This window comes from Choloepus didactylus, chromosome 4 (genome assembly GCF_015220235.1).
Source record: "Choloepus didactylus isolate mChoDid1 chromosome 4, mChoDid1.pri, whole genome shotgun sequence".
NCBI lineage: Eukaryota > Metazoa > Chordata > Mammalia > Pilosa > Megalonychidae > Choloepus > Choloepus didactylus.
The window spans coordinates 33,775,030-33,798,525 of record NC_051310.1 but is presented as its reverse complement, the minus strand read 5'-3'; the positions used below and the strand labels follow the sequence as shown (position 1 = coordinate 33,798,525).

The 23,496-nt window shown below is 38.6% G+C and overlaps 1 protein-coding gene across 1 annotated transcript in view; it reads left to right on the top strand.

Moving 5' to 3' along the window:
- Window positions 1–23,496, top strand: part of GPATCH2L (G-patch domain containing 2 like) — a 47,104-nt gene that overhangs the window by 15,409 nt on the left and 8,199 nt on the right. Inside the window, 7 exon segments of the mRNA XM_037832235.1 lie at window positions 602–666; window positions 5,245–5,421; window positions 6,872–6,951; window positions 9,686–9,733; window positions 9,735–9,753; window positions 10,817–10,871; window positions 12,761–12,846. Coding sequence (XP_037688163.1) covers window positions 602–666; window positions 5,245–5,421; window positions 6,872–6,951; window positions 9,686–9,733; window positions 9,735–9,753; window positions 10,817–10,871; window positions 12,761–12,846 — 530 coding nt within the window.

The following is a 23,496-nucleotide window of genomic DNA, read 5'->3' as shown; positions in this document are numbered from 1 at the left end:
TTTCATATTTTAATTTTTAACCTAGGCATCTTTTTTTTTGAAAATGAGTTTTGTTGTGTCTGTTTGATATCAAGGAAGATATTAAATTTAGAAAATATAACATTTGCCATTGATTTTATTTTTTTATTTTTTTATTTTTTTTCTGTTCAAGGATTTTGCTTGCAGTTTTGTAAATGGAAGAAAACTTGAGAGTTACTAGATGCTTTCAAGTTTGATAACTTCATTTGGCACTGATGGTGATATTTAAAAATAAAATTGGTACATTTGTACATTTTTGTTATTTAATATACAAAAACAGGTTGAGATTGCTTTTATCAGTTTTCTATTCCTGAACTAAAAAAGTGAATTTAGATATAAAGGTACTTTGAAATATATAACAGTTTTAGAATTCTCCTCTTATATATTTTTTGTTTTGGTGAAAAAATAAACTTTTTTCCCCTTATGACTTTACATAGAAATTTACCTATCTAATTGGTTAATTGGCTGGAGTGAAAGTAGGGAAACTTGAGATCTTTTGATTTGAAAACCAGAAGAAGACTGTACAGTGCTTTGTTTTTTTTTCTGGGGCTGATAAGTTCTCTTGTGTTTTACTCTTTTTCAGTGATACCAGCAGTGTGTGTAGCAGCAGCGACACAGGGCTCTTCACCAATGATGAAGGCCGACAAGGTAATCTTGATTCCAGCCTTGGGGCACTGGTTCAGTGTATATGGGAAGATTCTAATGATTATAGGAATGACCCACTGAGAATATGATGGTTTTCTATGGCAGTGGCTCTCAAACTTAAGGCCATTTAAGAAGCCACCTGTTAAACTGTTAAAACTGCAAATTCCTGAGCTTCTGGAAATCAAATAGATCTAGAGTTGGCCCTTGGAATCTGCATTCTTCATACACACCTTCGGTGATTCTTGTGAAGGTAATTCAGACTTTGAGAATCATTAGTCCAAGGGGTAACACCATCAAGTATTGAACTTTGGGAAGTTGCTCTTTAATAGAACTAACAAATATCCTCATGTGTTAGTATATTTTTTGAACATTGATAAAACATTCTTATTTTCACATTGGGAGAATTTAGTTATCGTTATAACCCTATTTATGAAATTATTGTATTGTTCTGGTTGAATATATTATATGAAACATCTTCTTGCTATTAAACTCCTGAAGTTTAGTACAGAACACTGTGAATAAGACTGGTATATGGTTAATAACCAGTGCCTGTTTTTACAATCTAAACTGTAATTTGAAACTTTGCCTTGGTGCAAGGGCATTCTACAAAATTCATGCCGTGTAGACTTGGTTGGGCCAACCTTGTGTGCCAATAAGAATTTCGCATAGTCCCTTTTGACTTTAGTTTTCTTATCTTCTAAGTAAATGATTTCTAGGAGCTCTCTAAAGTCCCCTGTAGATCGGAAATCCAATGATCTTCTCTAAGGGTTGAGTGATTGAAGGACAGAGGCACAGTGGCTATGTGTCTAGTTTGATCCAGGTGGGCTCCCTAGTGACTGAAGGGGTCCAGGACCATGAGACTCAGGATCCAAGCTCTGATTTTGCTTTAGGACTGTAAGGAGGATTTCTCACCCATGCCTCAGAGTTGTAGACATGGAGACTGTTTGATCCCCAGGGAGTTGTTGAGCTTCCTACTATGATGGAGGTTGTTGTATGCTTGTATCCTTTTCTGATTCTGGGGAAGTTAGATGCCAGTAGAGGCTTTGTGTGTATACCCAGGGAGGCTCTAGCTAGGTCTTGATTCTGTTACCTCATACCAGGAAAGCCTGGTTGTCTTTTCATGAATGAGCTGGTGCATACATTCAGAGTTACTGACAGTTGCTCATTTTCTTTGCTTTTACCAAACTTCTATGAAGTATCATAATGTACTGCTTAAAGGTTACAATGTCTAATTATATAGAAGTGAAAGAAAGGGTGGACTTATTAGAACAGATATGTTTGCCGGCCTTTTGAAAGTTTTCCACTGATAAGGATTCCTTGATTTACCAGGAAAGATTACAGAATATTTTTCTCTAGCCCCATCTCATCTCCCTTTCTCTGCCTCAACTTCACACATTCTGGTGATACTTAGATGCTTAGAGTTCTAAGCACAAAACTGCTACCATGCCTTTGTTTATGCTGGCTTCTCTACCTGAAATCTCATCCTCACCTTTTCTTGGATGGCTACTCGTCCACCAGACACAATTCTCCTTTTGCCCCTCTAGGTCTACTTTCCATCCTTCTCTGTGCCCTGTGTATGACCCTTCTTGCCCTTGATTTCTTGTTGAGTTTGTCCAGCAGGAGGCATCAGCAGAAGATCAGATGGCGGAAGGTTAACTTAGTCAAGTTTTATTGTGATAATGCTGTTTAACAGTCCTAAAATCTCAGTGGTTTACAACAACATCCATTTATTTCTTGCTGTAGCGCTGTGGATTAGCTGTGGTTTCAGTGATTTTGCCTAGGCTCAGCTGTTTTCCAGGCCTTAAGTTAGTTTTATATCTACTCAGTGTATCTTATTCTGGGACCTAGGCTAAAGGGCCAGTGGTATGAAACATGGGCTTCCTATGGCAGAGGGCATAAATGCCAGAAGATCAAGCCAGACCACGTATACATGTTTAAAGCCTTTGCTTGAATCACATCTGCTTATGTTCTACTGCTTAAAGCAAGCCATATGACCAAGCTTAATGGCATTAGGATGAGAAAGTGTACTCTGCCTCAGAGGAAAGGTGCTGCAGAATCGCATGACAAAGGGCAAAAGGTGTGGATGTGTCATTCCATTATAAGGAGGTAAGGAAGAATTGGAAACAATAATGCAGTCAACTACATTGGATTTTATCTCTCCCTGGCTCCTTTTCTATTGGACTCCTGATTAACAGTGGTTGTGTTCCTCTGCTGAAGGCCACAGCTCCTGTTTGGCAGCCTCTACTACAACTATAGTTCTCTCTCTGGGCTCTGATGACCACTCATTCCCCTTGCCTCTTTAGGTCTAGGAATGGTAAAGATTCCTTGCTGTTGTTAGGTCTAGGGGGCTTCACTATCTCTTGTTGGTTTCTCTTAATGCTGTGCACATCTTTGTAGATAGTAACTTCATTAAAGTCTCCTCAGTTACCCCACTCAAATGTGCCATTTGTTTCCTGAAGGGGAATTCTGATTGATACATTCAGCTTAGGCCATCATCTTCTAGAAGCTTGACTCTCTTTCTTTCTGCTTCTGTGGCTCCCTCTATTTAATGCTTTCCTATCACTTACCATGTTTCATTCTTATTGTTTGTGGGTATGTATCTTTTCTGTTGAAACTTTTCAAAGGCTGATTTTTTTTTTACTATCTGCAATCACAATAACTAACACATTGCCTGGCTTAAAGCGAGCTCTTAATAAATAGTTACTGAGAAACTGAGATGGGGAAGCCTCTTCTCACCCCTTCCCCAACAAAATTTTACTTAGAAGCTCAACTTATAAAACAGCTAAACCTATTTTGGTTAAAGCACGATTCTAGAGGGGCAGGAGGTCAGGAGCCTGATCCACTCAGCTCTTCCTTATTCCCTGGCAGCATTCTTTTGAGGAGCTCCTGCATCAGGCATCCTAGTGAACCCAAGTTGAAGACTACTGGTCTAGATGATCTCACAAGGTTCCTTCAGTTCAGTGAGTCCCTTTTTGTATTATTAAAAATCTTGAGTGAATGCTTGAGATCTAAAAAAATTTCGTTATTGTCACCATCTTCAGAGGACATGATCTATCTAAACATTCTATTTTAATAAATGGCCGAAGGAATGCTTATGGATAAAAAAAGGTATTCGTATATTGAAGTGCAGAGAAACTACCCATTGTTAATACTAATACCTATCTTTAATTCATTCATATACTTGGTTTAATGAGATGCTTTTAGAGTAGTGGTTCTCAAGTTCCCAGACCAGCTAAGCTTCACTAGGGAACCTGTTAGAAATGCAGAGTCATGATCCTGCCTCAGATCTATTGAATCAGAGACTTTGCGGGTAGGACCACCAGTCTTTGTTTTAACAAGCCCGCCTGGTGCTTGTGATGCACACTAAACTTTGAGAACCACTGTTTTAGAGCAACATCTGTGGTGTGTTTTTGTAAGGGTACACTCTGAGTAACTTTTTTAGTGATAATATCTGCTACTATTCACCAGTACGCAGCTTTCATTGGTCCTTTTGGAGATCTGTATAGTGATTTAAGAGTTATCAATATCCTGGGTTCTAGCAGCCCATGAGTCTCATACTTCAAGTGATTGGCATGGTCCTGAGCAGCTTCCCTGGCATCCAGTATGCTTTCGTGAATGAAGGCAGTATCAATTCTTTAGGTGTTCTTGTAATAATTTCCTTAATCCTTGCTATTTTGTAAGGTGGCCAGGGTGGCAGACATGATATTATCTGTCTTATTCTTTGTTGGAAGGAATAAACTATAATGGAAACTGAGATGCTTTTATTGTAGCATCTCAGAAGTTTGAACCTAAAGTCTAGATATGTGGGTCTAGCCTTGACTTTGTCATTAATGAGCAATATGGCCTTGGGCAAATGGTATAACTTCTTGACAAGCTTTGGGGAATAGTATTGTTTGTCTATGTCGTTAGTTTTTTCTTGATAGCTTAGATTGCTGGTGTCAAGATGATTTTCTGTCTCATTAATGAAATACCAAGGGGAAAATGTATGGGCATTCATTCTTTATTCACCTATTAAGAGAAATGCAAATATAGCAAAAAATCCCTCAGGAGCAGTTGGTTTTGAATTTAGAAGCATTTATGAGCTTTGAATCTAAATTCGTTTATAACACTGAGGATAGTATATGAGAGGTAGTTCAGCTTTGTGGTAAAGACCTCAGGCTTTGGAGTTAGCCAGGCTTTGGTTCAAATCCTGGCTTCTTCATTTGCTAAGTTGACCTTGACTTCTCTGGACTTTAGCTTCATTTGTAAATTGGAGTCAGTGTAAGCTCTGGAAGAGATAACATGTTTATAGATTTTTAGCATGGATCTTGGTACATTGTAAGGGCTTAATAAATGGTAGCTTTGTTAGATTTACTATGAAAAGCAGTCTAGTATAACACAGTATGACATTTGCGTGAAGCTTGTTTGATGTCTTGGTTTTCATCATACTATGGATCAAGAAGGATGACCAAAGCAGTTTTTTATGCTTTGGTTTTGTTTAAAAATATAACCAAAACTGTAGTACTGAGAAATCATCCTCCCATTTGGTTTTTCATAAAGCATGTTAAAATTCTACCTCACAGTCTGATCTCTTTACTTTAGGGGATGATGAGCAGAGCGATTGGTTTTATGAAGGAGAATGTGTCCCAGGATTCACTGTCCCTAATCTTCTACCCAAGTGGGCTCCTGATCATTGTTCTGAAGTAGAAAGAATGGATTCTGGGCTGGATAAACTTTCAGATTCCACATTCCTTTTACCTTCCCGGCCAGCTCAAAGAGGTAAGTTCTGTGGAGACCAAAATATACTTCATGCTTTTCTGGTTCTCTTTGGGGAGAAGACTCAGCTCATGACCAACATACTCTTGCTTCCAGGCATTTAATAACTATCCAAATTTTTGGAGCTAGTACAGGGATTTTTCTAGAGGGTAATTCTCAAAGCTTGAGGTTCTCTCCATTCCTACCTAAATCAATCCATGGAGACTCTCAGAATATGTATCAGCAGGACATTCCTTCAGCTTGTCAGTGCCATTTGTGCCAGATTGTGGAAGCCTGGCAGCAAATCACTGCTGCTTATCCTGCTGTGAAACTGATGGGTTTTTAGTGCTCAATGGAAGTCTGAAGTATTGAATCTTGGAAGAGAATAGATTTCAGTAAGAAAATAAGGAAAGCATAATGAAATTTTTAAAATGGATGACTTAAAAATATTTCTTTAATTTTGTTTGCTTTAACGTAAATACATATTCTTTCCCTTTGCTTTTCCTTCGATGATGATGCAGCATAGTAGGATGGAAGGAACCTAGGACTGGGAAGAAGGAAATGTAGTGGTAATAATTTCTCTGGTATTGTCTGCCTTGTTCTATGACTATGACCAAGTCACATCATTTCCTTTAGATGTCAGGGTCATCACATCTAAACAGCAAAGCTGTTTCACAGGTTTTGTTTAGCTCTATAAATCTGTGATTCTAGAATTCCCTGTAATCAACAGTTAACCACTTAGTCATCAAGTATTTGTTGAGCATCTGTTGGTGATCAGAAGTCATTAATAGCTACAAACTATTATATAAGATTTTGTTATGATGAATTAGGGTGATTGAAAGAATTGCTTTTGCTTTTTCAAAGCAGTTGGTTCTTGGTAAAGACAGTTGCCTAGCCTGAGGCGCATTATTTGGTAACTTAACTTTCATTGAACAGTTCAATAAGAACATTTCTAAAAGTTCTTTATGGACCAGTTTAAAAGTAGATAAATAAGTTAGAATATCAGGAAGAAGAAATTTAAAATGGCCTATTATCCCACACCCAGAGACAGTGTCACTGATAACATTTGGTGTGGACTTGTGCTCTTTTTACCATTATTTCATGAATTTGACTGTTTTTGAAGTAGTAAGTAACATTTAATGTAAAATTGGAAATTGTTAATAATACTTTTTATTTGTGTAGTGCTTTTCAGTTGATAAAGTGCCTTCCTTGTTTTATTTCATTGGGTTCAAGACAGTCCTGTAAGATAGAACTGAGCAAATGATTATTCATCTTTTATAGATGAAGATGGCCAGGTTGAAGATAAATGGCATGCCTAAGATCATGCTGCTGGTGACAAAAGACATGGGAATAATAAATCCTTGGCTAAATCTGGTAAAATCGTGAGATTAAGGCTTTCAGTATACTAGAAGCAGATGTTTGCATGTGGATTTTTCTGCATTCAGTAACTGAAGCCTTTCTTCTTTATTGTTAGGGTACCATGCACGCTTGAATCGTCTGCCTGGAGCTGCAGCCCGATGCCTTAGAAAGGGGCGAAGAAGACTTGTTGGGAAGGTAATACCTCCCTCTATTTAATGGGCTCAATGGGAAGATAATATTCCATATGGGATTTGTGTGCCTGTGGTTAATCAAAGGTGCTGCAGAACTCCCTGAAATTAATGAAGCAAACTGGAATGTTCTGCGAGTTCACAAGAGTGAACATTAAGTAGAATATGAATGGATACACACATAAAAGACAAAGCTTAATTCGTATAAAAGTTTTGACAAAGCAAACACTGTTATTATGGTGTCCGTTTTCTCTCTAAACCTGCAGGCCTGATCTTGTGTCTTCTGCACTTTTGATTAAACTTGTATAGTTATTGCAGAAGTTAAAATACTTTTGGCTTCTTTATGGCTTCTCCTGAATTCACAAATGCTTCCTTGCTCTCTCCTAATTTTGGTCTTTCATTCTGGAATTCATCAAAATAAATTGGAAAAAAATTATCTGTTATTACATTTCAGGAGGCTCTGCTTGGCCAAGGGAGCAGGACTATCTAACATTGATTCAGTTCTCCCTTTGCTGTATGTTGATCAGCTCATTTAATCTCCCAGAAACCTTGTAAAAAAAAGGTAGTATTCCCCCATAACAGATGAGGAAAACTTAGGGTCAAAGAAGTTAAATAACAAGTAGCATCTGATATTACCCAGACAGAAGTGTTGGAACCTGGTCTACTTCTCTTTTATCTTTGTTTTTATGTTTTTGCTCTCCAGTATTGAGATTGAGAAATAGAGTAAGGCTGGAGCTCATACCCAGTCATAGAAGATGGGGGTGGGCAAGTAGTAAAGAAGGGAGAGGCATGTGAGAGCATTACTTTGTTTATTCAGTGAGCATTTAGTTTGCCTATTCTTTGGTAGGCTCCATGCCAAGCCAGGGATATGGCATCAGAGCCACAAACTGGCTGCACTTAAGGAGCTACTATTTTATTATCTCATCAGTGAACTGTGCCCTGAAGCTTAGGTATGTGAAAGAAATGAGGCTATTTCCAGATGAACTCTGATTCTTATTTTTATCTTTAAATTTAAATTCCTACTTCCAATTAGAAAGGCATTTGATTATTGGAAGAATGTTAACCTTTTTCCTTTTGGAAGCTCATTTTATAGACAATAAAATTCTGCTTTTGCTGTACTGGAAGCTTATTCCTAAGTACAGCCGACAGAATAGGAAGTGCATGGGAGGGAGAGGCAGGAGGTTGGGAGTGGGGAATGGAGAGATGGTTTTAGTTTTTATCTTTATTGGCTAGACTTGACAGATAATGTTCTCCCCACCACCTACTTTACTTTGTTTCAGCTCCTATAAAATAAAGAGCCTTCCACTTCTGTGGATGTAAATCAGTTCATATTGAGGACTCCCTTTAGCTTGCCTGGAGGGAATTAGAGTCTAGTGGACGTGCTGCTAATGATTTCAAATGAATAGGATAATGTTTACTTTTTTAATTCATCTTCATCACCTTAAAGGGATATTTGTCATTTCTAGCAGAGGTCACTGCTCTGCTCCCCTTCTTCCCCTCCCCCATCTCTCTTCTCTTTTTCTAAATTGTAATCATAAATAATGAGTTTCATTCATAGCTCCCTGCCAGTGAGCTGCTAATTACGCAAAGTACTGCTTGTAATTTACACAGTAATAAACTGTAAATTTAAACATTATGGCACTTCAAGTTAATAATTTTTCTGCTGTAACAAATAGCTCATTTTTCACCCATCTTTCCCCTTGGCCCCCCTACCATCTCTGTGTCTGTAATCAGGAGGCCTGGCTGTAAAGGATGAAGAATATGAAGAATACAATATGTGAAACCTTTTCATTCCACTGCTTCCCAGAATCTGACCTCAAATTAATTTTCTATAGCTGATTGTTCTGCTTAAATGTGTATCCTAATGTTTAAGCTAATCCACACCTGTAGATGAATACAGGTAACTTTACCTAGAAACAACTGAGTTTGGGTAACAGGCTTGACATTCTTGACATTCACGCCTATGACTTATGCTCTCTCATCCTAACACTCATATGTGCAGTTCTTACGCATAGAAGTTCACAGTTTTTCCAGGCACTGTGAACTTCAGTGTAAATGTACTCAATTTAAATGAAGGATGAGTGCCTTCTGCCATTTTCCACTGTTTTGGAAATTGTTAGCTTCTGAATCACTTTGATATTATGGGTTAGCATTCACATCACAGTCTTGAGAACCCTGAATTTAAGAATCAATCTATACAAACTTTTATTTTTATTTCATTAAAAAAAGATAGCATTTAAAGAACAAAATATAAAGTGACCATTTTTGTAAGTCCCAAAAGTCCTTTCAAGTTATGCATTTAATCACCTGCTATTTAAGTCTTTGCTAGTGAGAATTCCATGAATGTTCCTTCATGAAGGCTGTTGAGGAGCTATAGTGACAGCAGGGACAGTGCTGGTCTGTTAACAATTGGCTGCTGTTGGGTTTTTTTAAAAAAAAGTGTTTCTACTATATACTTTACTAATTCTAGGAGCTATCACTCATTATATGACATTAAAATATATTGTAGGCAATATTTATAATTTTTTTTGATCACTATAAAAAATAAGATTAAGCTAACTTGTACTGCTTTAAAGATAGATTCCCATAGAAAGATTTACAGCTGCTTTTGGATTTTAAGTTTGACTTGTGAAGTTGCCCCGGCTGGCACAGTTATGGGAAGGTGTGAGCTTGCTATCAGATGGTACTTTATATATTTGTCTTGTGGTTGGTTGATCTTCTTATCTTCCCTGTCTTTTCAGGAGACCAGCATAAGTACTTTGGGTGCTGAAAGGATCGGCCACATTATTAGTGACCCTTGGCAGAAAGAGTAAGTGTTTTTCTATTTACCATCTGTCGTAGCCTGTTCTTAGAGAAAGAGGCGGGGGGACGTTTTATGAAGGAAATTGGAAATCAGACTTCAGAGCTGCAAGAGAAGATCTTAATATGTGTAGCTCTTACTCATATGTATTTAAGTTCACAGCTTTCCCAGGCACTGTGAACTTTACTGTAAATGTACTCGTTAAATTTTGTACTCAAGTACAAAATTTGTGTTTTGTAACTCTTAATGTGGCTAACACACTAAACCGCTGACAGTGACTGTTTTTTCCTTTCCAGACTGTTTTATCTTATAGCTAAAGGTGCTACATTATAAAAGTAGCCTCCAATTAGGATGTTACATTTAAAACTCATTTTAAAAAACAATTTTGCTCAGAATGGATGATTATCTTTATATTCTATTCTCTTCCCAGTTTTAGACCTCTTTATAGAGAGATATCTTTGTTTCCCTATTACTGTGGTAAGTGCAGTTGGAAAGCCTTTATCTAGCTACAGGAGAATCATCCCCTCCACCCCCCTTTCTTGTGCCAGCCTTGTCCCCTGACATGACTGACTCTTTGATATCCCTGTAAGCGTCATGGTCAGTACTCAGTTATGATCCTATATGCATCCAGCCTGGTCTAATTTTTAATTTACAGAAATGTGCTTGTAGTTCAGGCCCTTGCTAAGTTGGGAATCCTGTCATTAACTGCACAGCCAAGAGTGCATTGGGGGCGCACTGTAATCTTGGGTTTATTTCTAGCCTGCACAGCCTTTTACATTCCATTACAAGGCTTTTCCTTTGAAGAGTTATTTTCAGCAAAAAGCTTACACGTACTTAATATCTCTCTCCTCTCTCCAGTTCCCATTTCTTTGTCTTCATGCCATTGTCCCAATATCTTTTTATCTTTCCTCCTCTCTATATTTTCCTATCACTTCTTTTATTGTTTTCTTTCCTGTTATTCTCTCCTTTTTTAGTTTCTGGTTACCATCAGCTGGGAAAAGAGAACGAAACCAGGTAAGATCACTTTTCTTCAAATCTTTTTTTTTTTATCATTTGGTTTCCTTTTCTTTAGAAAGAACAAAGCGTTGGCTTCTGATTTTCCTCACATTTCTGCTTGTGCACATGAGGTAAGTTTCTCCGTTCCCTATGTTATTCTCATTTTCTTGGAGGCCTGTTTTCCAAATATATTTGATACTTGCTAATAGCTAGTTTCCTCCTTTTAGGTTCAACTGTGGTCATAGGACTCCTGTTTTTATTTTAGTTTTGAACTTTGCAGTAAGAAATCAGAATGAGCCTCTTCTGCTTGTGGTCTAGTTCAGCAGCAGAGTCCTCTGCTGAGAAGTACCATGTTGAAGCGTAAACATGTGAAACAGAAGATAGAGCAGCTCTGAGTGAAGTAGAGTTGAGCCCTTGGAGCCTTGCCCTCCTAGTCTTTCTCCTTAGCCACCCCCTTGGCATATCTAGACCTTTGTAGGGGGGGTGTGTCACAATTTAACAACTAGTGACAGTGGTTAGTGATGTGTTACTTTATGTGTGAAGTTTTTTGATTTGGGGAGGGTTGCTTTATCTTGGTGATTGTTTATAAAATAGATGTAAACTGATAGGTCAAAATTCTCAGGTTTCCTATTGCTCAATATTGATTTTTTTTACTAAGTAGCATGTTGAATTGATATACATGTTAGACCTGGAACCTTCATAGTGAAGTTGCTGTTTCAAAATGGACTAGAGTAGTGGTAGACATAACTGGTGTGTATTTATGAGATGATTTTAGGTGATATATGGACACACATTTTTAAATTTGTTATGTGATATAATATACGTTAGAAAAAATGTAACCTTTGGATCCAATTTGAAACCTAGTACGGACAGGGCTAAGTGAAAATAGTTGAGATAATATTAAGTAAACAGTAGTGCAGATGGTATGTAGATACAGAAAAAGTCATTAAGAGGTATGTGAGAGATTGCAGTTTGGGGAATTCTGAGCTGGAGTACTATTCGTGTTTACATCAGAGGTTCTAAAGAATAAAAGGGACCTATGGCAGTTCCCTAATGCAGCTCTGTTATTTACAAATGAGGAATTGGAGATCCGTAAGATTTACGTTTTTTTGCCCAAGTCGCACAGCTAGTAGAACTGGGATTAAAACTTCTATGATAGAACAGTTGCTTAGTTTATATTCTTTTTAAGTATTTTTGAAGTCAGTTGTCCAAAGTCCTTTCAGTGTTAAAGTGGATTTAGTTCTGAACTTTTTAGGGAGGACGATTTATTATGGAAAAATCCAAAGAAAGCAAGCAAGCAAATGTAAAATGAAGTACTCTTATCTATAGTATTCCATTTGATCTTCACAACGTCTTTTTGAGGTCAGTAGATGTTTTACAGATACAAAAACTGAAATTACTTTATAAACTGCAAGCAGTATTTTCATTTGGCCCTCACAATAGCCCTGTAAGATAGGTAGGACACATATTGATACTTCTGTTTTACAAATAAGGATATTAAAGCGCAAAGAGATTATGTAATGACAATGACAAGTCAGTGGTAGACTGGAACTAAAAGTCTTAGGTATCCTAATTCTGTCTAGTTCTGTTTCCACCATACTATGCTACTGGTTTGTGCGACTGGAAACATTTGCCAAGATAAGGAAATGCAAAGATAATTTCATGCTAGTCTTCTTGGGAACAAGTGCTGATACTCAGTTGATAATCAATAGGCATTTCCTGTTAGCATCAATTAGAAAGTGCTGTCTTCTGCCATTTAAGTGATTATTATGTATTGGAAGTTTTTGAAAAATTCTTATTTACCAAGGAATAGGGTTTTTTTTTTGAGCTGTGCTAGATCAGGTGTGCTACATTAATGGGCACAATATTGAATATATGCAACATTATTGAAGGGTATCTGTATGTGGTATGGCAAAATAGTTGGGCAGACAGGAGAAGAGTAATCAAATAACAGGTTATCCTTTAGGATCAGGTCTGTTTGATATAAGCCTTACCAAAATAATCGTATTTATTCTTGCAGTTTAATCCACTCTCTCCCCTTTATTCCCTGGATGTTCTTGCTGATGCTTCTCACCGAAGATGTTCACCAGCACATTGCTCTGCCAGGTAATGGTCCTCTGGGGGTTGTTATTTTCTTCTGAAAAATAATATTCTCCTTTTTATAACACTTTTCAAATGATAAGTATAAATGGTTATGTATAGTATCCCATTTGATCACCACAGTGACCTTTTGAGTCTGATAGAGGGTTATGGTTTATAGACAGAGAGACTGAGGCAGAGTGGTGAAGTATTTTTCCTGTGGTCACATCTTTCCTGTGATTGTCTCAACATTGACCCAAGTTTTCTGGCTCATACTTTGTATTGTTTTTACTACTGAAAGCCCCGTCTTCAGAGAACATTAATAATGGTTCTTGCCATGATCTACAAATCCCTGCATAATCTGACTTCTATCTACATGTCCAACCTCCTTTCATATAATTCACACCCCCTTCCTCCATGCCCCTAGAGGAGAGATCAGCTATACCAGGGAGCTCCATTTTGTTCTTCAAATATAGCAACCCTTTCCTGCTTCTGTCTTTGCAATTATTCCCTTTGCTGGAACACCATCTTCTCATGATTGGCTGCTTCTCGTCTCATCTTGGACCATCCTCTGACTCTCTCAGACCATCCTGTCTGAAGGGGCCACCTCTAGTACTCTGCTAATTATTTATTTCCTTTTTAGCTCTTATCAGTCAGTAATGAGTTTGCTTAGTAGTTTTTTCCCCCTACTTTTTCCCCTATTTCTCTCAGAAGGTAAGCTTCTTAAGTGCAGGGACCTTGTCTCATTCTCTGATATATCCCTAGTACCTGACAGTGTCTGGCACTTAATATGCGTTCAATATATATTTGTTGAATGAATGAGTCCTATACCTCTCATTGTAAATTCTCTTAAGCCAGGTGACATGGGAAGTAAACATACTTTTAATGGTGGTATCCCCTAGGAGGGTTGTAAGCATAGAAGAGCAGCTAATAGGCCAGACCATAGAACTTTTATTATTTCTGGTGGCATGAAGAATCTCTCTCCAAGGTTCTGATGATTTTTTTTTCTTTTTCTATTTCTTCTTAATAAGTTCATTAGTGTGTAGTTCATAGATTTGTGGGCTGCACGAAGTTATTCTTTCATGGATACAATTAAAACTTCCACTATGGGCTATGGTAAATTATGCACCATAACTTACTGCCACATCTTTCTGCTGGATTAGTAGTATTTCGGTGGGGAAAGTTCTGAAAAGAGATATCGTCACCAATGGTGTTACTAAGGATGTGGAAAACTGTGGTATGGTATGAAGTACTAGAGTAAGACTTTTCCTACATTGTTTATCCATCATTCATTCATTCATTCATTCAGTATTTGCTGACTCTGTTCTATGTGCCAGGCTCTTTGTTTAGGTACTGCCCTCAAGGAGCTTGCAATTTCATGCAAAAGTCAGGTATGAAAATGGACAATTATAATATACAGTGGTAAGTGCTATATAATGAAGATGTATACTAGAATGATGGGAAGCATGTGGGAGAGGCTCCTAACTGAGAGGCTCAGGTATCTTGGAAAACCCAAGATTTCAGTGCATAGTAAATCAGTCCTCCAGCTTTGTATCTTAATACTGAATAAAAAAATGGCCACGCATACTCTTTGGGAAGACTATATGGGTAACACTATATCATGGCAGATGCTGAAAGTGGATTTCTTTTTCCCCTCTCCATACCTCTGCCTCCAAGAGCTGTGTTGTTTTGAGATTTGTATTCATACTTTTATCAGCTTTCCTGTTCCCTTTAAAAGCCTTGTCCTGTGGCAGGTCTAGGCTGTGCTTCTAGTGCACTTCTAGTGCACTCAGCTCCAGGGAAATATTGCTTATTGTTTTAGACCATTCCTGAAAGCAAAGGAGAGAGAATGTGGAAGACTATAGCTCATCTGTCTCCTTCCTTCTAGACATCATTCCCAGAGCAGTGGATACAAAGTGGGTTGCATACATGACAGTTCTTTGGGGTGGGAGAAGAAAATTTTGAAACTTGGATTTATCTTAAGCTTCAAAATTTTTTTGTTTTAAATTATACATATATTAATATAGTAGCACATATTTTAAATATATAACATGTAGAGTTAAGATTTTCTCAGTCTTTTTTCTCATGAGTTCAGCAATCACTGCTCTATAGGAAATGATTAGCACAGTGACCTCTATTGCAGTTTTTAGAAAAAATGCGTGATGAAATACTGAGCCTTCTGGGCTCTATCTCACTTCTTTGAAGTAGTGGGGTCCCTTCCAGGCAAAGATTCAATTGAGAAGGACCCATCTAGCCAGCACAGGATTTATCCAGCTGCAAGTGGGGCAAACTGATGACATCAGATTCAGATCTGGACAGTGAGCTTTCTGAAGAGTGAGCCATTTAACAAAAGCCTAGTACCAAGGAGAGAATGTTATGGAGCAGTGGTGGTAGGAAAAAGGCAGGTGAATGACTGTATTGAAAACTGTTTCTAATGGAAATTTTATCTTTTTCTTGTTTCATTTTATTTGTAGTAGGAAAATGTTTCTTTCAAAGCATCTGGGTAGCATTGGGAATTTCACACCCACCATTAGAACGATTTGTGTGTGTGTGTGTTTGTGTGTGTGTGTGTGGTGACTATGTTATCATTAGTGGTATAATTTTATTTTGTGAAGAGAGGAGTATTTCCTGTTTTATCACAGCTTTCCCTGAGGAGGGCTCGTATATTAATTTGCTGTATTGCCTCCTGGCTGTTCCCAGGCTGTTTTTCCTCTTCATCATGGAATTTTTAATGGCCCTAGTGCCTCTTGGGAAGCATGTGAGGAAGAGTTCCTTGGGGAACGCTGCCTTTTTTTCATGTGCCTATAATTACCCTCCTTTAAGAGCACAAAGAGTTTGATAATCATGCCTGAACTGTGTGAAGATTTCCTCCTGTCAGGTTACTGAGCCTGAGCGGAGGCTGCTTCTGCCTGGACATTGCCAATTCCATTCTCTCAGACACTCAGCCACTGTGTGAGAGCCAGGGCTTCTCAGCTACTTCAACACTGCTAGAGCCAGACAGAGCCCTGGTTCTCAGAATGAGGCCTAGGAGTCCTGGGGGTGAAGGGGTGTGGTGACCTCAGGGCACTTTCTTGTTGATTAGTGCTTAGTGATTCAATGCCATAAACAAATGGAGAGTAATTTTAAGAGAACACTTTACTGATGTGTCATTTTGGTACAGCACAGATGGCAGGTGTATTGGACAAAAGAAGGAGTCTTTGTGATCTTTGTACCATCTGATAGAGCTGGGATTAAGAGGTTTTCAGAAACACCATTCTAGAAATAGTTTAAGATAGGTGGTTTGCAACACTGGCTGCACTTTGGAATCACCCCAGAAGCTTTAAAAAATATATCAGTGCTAGGATGTAACTCACAAGATGCTGATTTAATTTGATCTGGATGGGGCCCAGATGTTAGCATTATTTTAAAGCTCCTCAGGTGATTCTAATATACAGCCAAGGTTAAGAACTGTTGCCCTAAATGCATATGGTTTTATTATGACAGGTGCTTTGTAATTATCTTAATGGGGAATCCCATTTCACAATTGGCAAGAGCTCTGTGCTTTGGTATTGTGTGCACGGTTCCTTATGAGGGTAGACTTCTGAACTTAGTCTTGAAGAGCCTGCTGCAGGTAAGGAAGAGAGTATTAGTCTCTAGCACAGTGCCCGGCATGTAGTAGGTTATTAATAAGTGGTTTGTTGGGTGGATGTTGGGTGCTTGGATGAAATTCTTAAACCAGCTGCTTTGGTTTGGTTGTTTTGGTTGCTGTTACTGGAATGTTGCTATGAGAGTAGCAATACTTGGTATTGGTTTTAATAGTTGCTGCTGCTCAAACAGCAGATGGTGCAATGGGTGTTCTGGTAGAGAGGGTGGTATTGTTGCAAGGGTACAGTCACAAAATTGTAATAAGGAGTCTAGTCCTGTAGGCAGCACAGGAGATTTGTTGATTGTGAAAGATAGTTTTTCTTATCATTATTGCCTTAGAAAAACAATAACTGGAACTTATCAATGGCCAGATCTCTCTGTTTGTTGCACAAGTCACTAGTTACAGTTCTTTAGTGTCTCATGGCAGTTTTGAGTTTTATCCAATTTCTGTGACCTTTCCTCTGTTTTGGGAGGTGATTTCGTAATGTGTCACCATTTCCATTTATTTTTTTCTTATCTTTCAGTTCTGAAATAGCAAAGCATTTGTTTGATATCTTCTTTTCGTATAGGCCAGCTTCCTTTGTAAATAAACTTTTCTTTGAGAAATTTTATGTCTAGCTCTATTAAAGACATCAGACACCTCCCTGTTATGTGCATATTATACATGTTCCTTAATGAATGAATGGAAAGTCCCATAGCTTCTACTATTTTCTTCATAGTCCATGGGATGTTGGCATAGGCAGTATGTGATTAAGACCATGGATAGTAGAGTGAGGCAGGCCCAGGGGAGAATCTGCTTTTCTTGGACAAATGAACTAACCTCTCTTTACCTTGATTTCCTCATCTTTAAAAGGGAAATGTCAATACTTTTCTTATTGGACTAGTGGGGATCCAAATGAAATAATTTATGTAAAAACTTAACATACTGGTAAGCTAATATTTTTGTCATGTAGTTAACCGTCCTGCTCTATGGGATAATTGCAATCTTAAAAACTTTGGGTTGGCTTCCAGAGTCATTTGCTAATGAGTAATATTACATATTCTTGAGGTGCTTAAATGGCCCCAAATGGACTGTAGGAGGAAGCATTTGGACAGTGGTTGGGTAAGAAAGAGCGAGACCTTCCTGCCCGTTAGAGAGTTGAAATATGATAGGCTGAGCTCATTGTAATTCACTTTATCTGTTCACAAACATTATGATCTGCATATCAGAGTTGTGTGCCCAGCTGGCTGTGCCACTTGACAAGGAGTTTCAAAGAGCAAGAAGGAGACTCAATTCATGCTATTAATTTTGACCTTTGGAGCCACAATAAACAGCCTCAGGTTTTACCTCAGGGCTTGAGGGAAAGAACCTTTTATGAGTCCTATGTCATTTGGGGAAGCTGTGATGCACAGCAGCTCTTGCTTACCTCGTTTGTGCCTTAATTTCAGTCACTTGTGAGGACATGTTTCTGCTATAATGTTGTTCATGAGACTGCCCAATCCTTTTGGAGCTCCCCTTCATATAGTACACAGCTCTGAAAGCTTTTGTCCCCTCTTGGATGGTCCTGTTTACAGCAACTCTCAGCTGGCTGGCATCTTCCTGCGTAAGTGGTGTGAGGAAAGCATTTTCTCTGCTTTTCCATTGTAATATACCCATCTTTCCAACTGACATGAAACTGTTCGACTCCCATGGGTGGCAGGAAACAGCTCATATATGCCTACCTTCTCCCAGGCACAGGAAGTAGATTATGAATTTTGAGGCTAGTGAGCAGTGGGTCATGGATTACAAAGGGTTAGATTTGAGTAAAAACCATTAGTGGAACTGCCAGGGTCTTTTCTAGTAGATAAACCTCCTCCGTTTCCTATCATAATTGTGAAGTGGTTTTCTCTCCTTAGCTGCTTCTAGTGTCACAGGGCTGGATCCTTTCTCATGTGCAAGTCTGTAGAAATATTTCCCCCACCGGGTGTTTAATGAATGTCAGTTAACCTGAAGATAAAATTGCTTGTGCAGGGATGGGTTCTCTACTTCCCTAGATTTAATCCTTTCTTTCCTCATTTTTCCCTTGCACCTTACTTGTTCTTGATTCCAGCTCAGTGCCTCTTATCTATTAGTTCTTTATGAATTGGCTGTCCTCCTACGTTGTGAACTCCTGGTGGATGGGCCTTCTGTTCAGTCGTCTGTATCCACCCTCTCCACATCAGCATAGTGCCTTACACATAGTAGGTCTCCATAAATTTTTATTAAAAATAATTGAGCTGAATAGATTAGTAATTAGGGAAAGTAATTGCAATATATGATATATATGACCTTTTGGTCCTTATAAACATCAGTAATTTTTCTTGATGTTACTTATTTGTAGGTGTTTTAAAAAAAGTACATTAAATAAATACCTTTTCACGTTGAATTTAGTTTTTATGTTATATAAATAAGTGAACCTTTCAATGGATTTTCTTTTAAATGAGTGATTTTTGAAGGTGAACTGTTCCTTAAATTAGTTTGCCATTGGCAAATACTGTTTTCTCTCCTTAGGAGTGATTCCAAACATCTTTGTTCTAAATCTAAAGCAGTCACTTCAGTTACTTTTTATCTGCACTGGAGCTATTAAACATGCATGTATTTCTCAGAGTAATTTTTTCCCCCTAGAAGTACATTCCTGCCCCAAGGACATAGTGATCTGCCTGGTTTCCTGAGTAACGCTGCAGTTTTAACGACTCACCTGATCCTTCAGTTACTTGCAGTAAAAAATAAAATTGAAATGTTGAGTTTGTGCATGGATATATAGAATACTCTTTCACTTGATTGTTAATCTTCAGCATTCACCTTCACACTTAGGATATCAATTTAGTGGCTTTTCCCCAAGTAAGAATTTTTAGAGGGTGTTATCTATTGCCTTGAATACTTGTTTTCCCCCCATAAATTCTTTTTGGCAAATGCAGCCACAGTTGGAGCATGGAGAATGGAGAATGTGACACTCTTAGGGGAAGTGTCAATCCCAGCATTTATGCTGTGAAGGAAGCCCAAAGTATTCACTGGCCTGAATGAAGAGCATCCGAGACCTCTGGATGAAATACAACAAGCATAGCCCAGCTTTTTTCTCGGTTGATTGCTTGTATACTGGGGAACAGTAACTAAATCTATGTTTATTTAATCATTCTATCATTCTTTAAGTTAAATATTTGAATCCCTTTTGACTAGGTTGGTTTTGGGAATTCGGTAGATTTTTTAACTAAGTAATTTTCACCATAGGTGTGTGCTTATCAGAATTACCTGAGGAAAATTTTCAAAATGAGCTTATTTCTGATTCTGTTCCCACTCCAGTCCAGCCTACTGAATAAGGATCTTGGTGGGGACATTTTTTATTTTGTAAAAGTTACTTATGTAATTTTAATTACTGTTTGCCACTCCAACTGAGAAGTAAAATTTTAACTTGGTAGAGATTTTAGCTTAACTCATACTTAGTCCTTTCAGCCCTTTAAATAGTTAAAAGATCCCCTCCTCCCATATAGCAACAGGAAAACAACCATGCCCTTCTCTTGGAAAAGAGCTAAAAATGTTCTATATTTTCTCCCTGTGGGGGGCATGGGTGGGGTGGAGGGGGTTCTGTGGTTCTGAGAAGAAAAGCTCAGACTCTTTGTCCCGTTCTTTCTGATATCTCATTTGCGTGTTGTCGCTTTCCATTTTCCATCTTATGAGAGTAAATAACAATACTGTCAAAGTAAAATAATCTGTTAAAATCCATTCCTGTCCCCATCCTCCCCCACACGTAACACATGCACTTAAAAAGACAGGGAGCCAGGTGGTTGAATACACCTAAATGAAAATGGGGGAAGGGAACTGGCAGGAGGGCATCCTCTTTATTTTTCCTTCCCTTCCTTAATTCTTAATGTCTATAATTGAAACTGGAATTGCCTTTTTTTATAGTTAAACGTTTTTTTATTCAATTTTATTGAGATATATTCACATACCATACAGTCATCCAAAGTGTACAATCATTGTTCACTGTACCATCATATAGTTGTGCATTCATCACCCCAATCTATTTTTTGACCATTTTCCTTGTACCAGAAAAAGTGAAAATTAGAGTAAAAAATAAAAGTACAGAAGAACACCCAAAACACCCCCCCACCCTATTTTTCATTTAGTTTTTTGTCCCCATTTTTCTACTCATCCATCCACACATTGGATAAAAGGAGTGTGATCCATAAGGTTTTTACAATCACACTGTCACCTCTTGTAAGCTACATTGCTATGCAATCGTCTTCAAGAGTTGAGGTTACTGGGTTGCGGTTTGATAGTTCCAGGTATTTACTTCTAGCTATTCCAATGCATTAAAACCTAAAAAGGGTTATTTATATAGTGCGTAAGAATGCCCACCAGAGTAACCTCTCGACTCCATTTGGAATCTCTCAGCCACTGAAACTTGATTTCATTTCATTTTGCATCCCCCTTTTGGTCAAGATGTTCTCAATCCCATGATGGCAGGTCCAGATTCATCCCTGGGCGTCATGTCCTGTGTTGCCAGGGAGATTTACATCCCTGGGAGTCAGATCCCACATAGGGGAGAGGGCAGTGAGTTCACCTGCCGAGCTGGCTTAGCTACAGAGAGAGGGCCACATCTGAGCAACAAAGAGGTACTCAGGGGGAGACTCAGGCACAATTATAAGTAGGTTTAGCCTCTCCTTTGCAGTGATGAGTTTCGTAAAGGCAAGTCCCATGATAAAGGCCTCGGCACATCATACCGCTAGTCCTCAGTATTTGTGAGAACATCAGCAGCAATCCAGGTGAGGAAGCCCAACACCTCTGCATTTTCCCCCAGCTCCTCAGGGAGACCCTGCATATATAGTTGTTCAAATTACATTGGGATGTGTCAGTATTTCACACTAACCTATGCAAACCTATCAGGTCTCAATTCCTATTAAAAGTTTCATGTAATTATGGTAGTTGAATGAACTGTGCGAGTTAAATTGTTTAGGAAATATAGGTCTTGCACCAACTAAACATCTCTTCCCTTCGTCTCAAATGGAATTTGAGGTTTTAAAATGCACTCAGTATTGTCCTTTACCCTTTGGCCCGATTTGCCCTAGTCCTAACCACATCTGCTTCATTCATATCTCTAGTTGAAGTATGGATTCTTTGTCAGCTTTTTAAACAGTTGCTATATGTGCTAATACTGACATTCATATCTCCCAAGTTCTAGCTCTGATTTTTAGGTGTCACACAGATACCCAAAGTTCCAGGGATTGATCAGGTTATACACAAAGGGATCAGCATCTTAGAATCTGGAGATAGCCATTACAATTCCGGAATAGATGTGACTGCTGTAAGAGCTTACAATTTAGGGACTGTTGCAATAAGCATTCCCCTGATAAGCTGTGCTCTAAGGTTCAATTCTGAGTTTACACATTGTAGTTAGTCCATATTGGTGAGGCATTATAGTGTTTGCCTTTGTTTCTGGCATAGTTCACTCAAAATACTGTCTACAGATTCCATTCACATCATTGTGTGTCTCACAGCTTCACTCCTTGCAGTAGCTCAGTATTTCCTTGTATGCACACACAACAGTTCACCGTTCTGTTCCTTAGTCGGTGTACCCTTTGACCACCTCCATCCATTGCAAATCATGTATACTCTCTCCATAAACACCAGTATGCAAATGTCCATTCATATCCCTGCTCTCAGATCCTCAAAGTAAATACCCTCTAATGAGGTTGTAGGACCTTATGGCACCCACATACTTACCTTCTAGTGGAACCACCCCACTGTCCTCCAGGAAGGCTATAACATTCTGCCTCTTAACCAACAGTAAATGTGTACATCCCTCTCTCCATGTTTTCTCTAGCACTTTTATCCCTGTTTATATTTTTCCATACAATTTTATAGAGCTGTATTTACATACCGTGTAATTATCCACAGTATACAATCAGTTGTGGAACTGCCTTTTGAATAAGGAGCTGAGGCTGCAATTGTTGCCTACTCCTATGCTCTGGTTCCCAAAAATAACACAAAGGACTCTTCCAGCCCCACACATAATATTCTTTACTCTCAAACAGGGCTTTCCTAATGTTCTGAGTGTGATATACAGCATGGCAGGTTCCATTTCCTGTCTCCGTTAAAGCTGCTTATTCTAGGTACCCAGCTTCTTGCTTGCTCTGGGTCCTCTTCCTCCTTTGTCCTTTAAGGTTCTTCCCAGGCAGATAGAGCCTTCACAGGCAGTCCTTAAATAGATTTTCCCAAGTTGTAAACCCTATCAATACTAGTGTTCACTTAAAACTAAAAAGAAGAAAAATGTCTTACTGTCCTTTTATAATAGCTTGAGTGTTCCTCTTCCTCCATTCTCAGATCTTCACTAGGCAGGGACAAGTGGAGAAATACCCTTTGTGTACTCAGCACTAAGGTTTGATGCTATTCTACCTCCTTTGAAACAGCTCTCTAACCTGGAAATGGGCTAGAGAAATGTTTTAAAAGGAAGGAGCATTAAGCGGAGTTTTAGGAATGAACATGACTTCTCTTTATTACCCTTGCCGCAGTTTCTCTGTTGTTTAGGTTCTGCAGTCAGAAAAGCTGTGCAGCTGGAAATAACACTAGGCTACAATTTCCATCAAGGCAGAGATTTTCCATTTTGTTTATCACTACTTCTTCAGAGTCTAGTATAGGGCTTGGCACACAGTAGGTGCTTGGTAAAAACCCAGTGGATGAAAGAAGCAAAAAACCCTGCTGTGTAGAAAGGAAGTAGCCCACACAAAAATACGTACTTTTATGAACAAAATAAGGTTGTTGATTTAACAAGCTTCATTATCTGGCTTTCCCAAGAGGAATTTACAAAATTAGAAGGACTTGGAGTGTTCAGGGTAACAATTAGAAGTGGGAATGGGGCCGTAGACCATTTACTGTAGAGACAAAAAACAGTAAGGCCTAGCAGAGGCCTAGCAGCCGGGGGTCATTTAATGTAGGAACAATTAGCCGCGAAGCCCTTCACATTACTGAGCAGGGAGGGCTGGTGATTGAAGAACTATCCTGTGGAGGGGCAGTGTTGTAAAGAGCACCTGAGCCTTCGAATCCATAGTCGTCTCTAA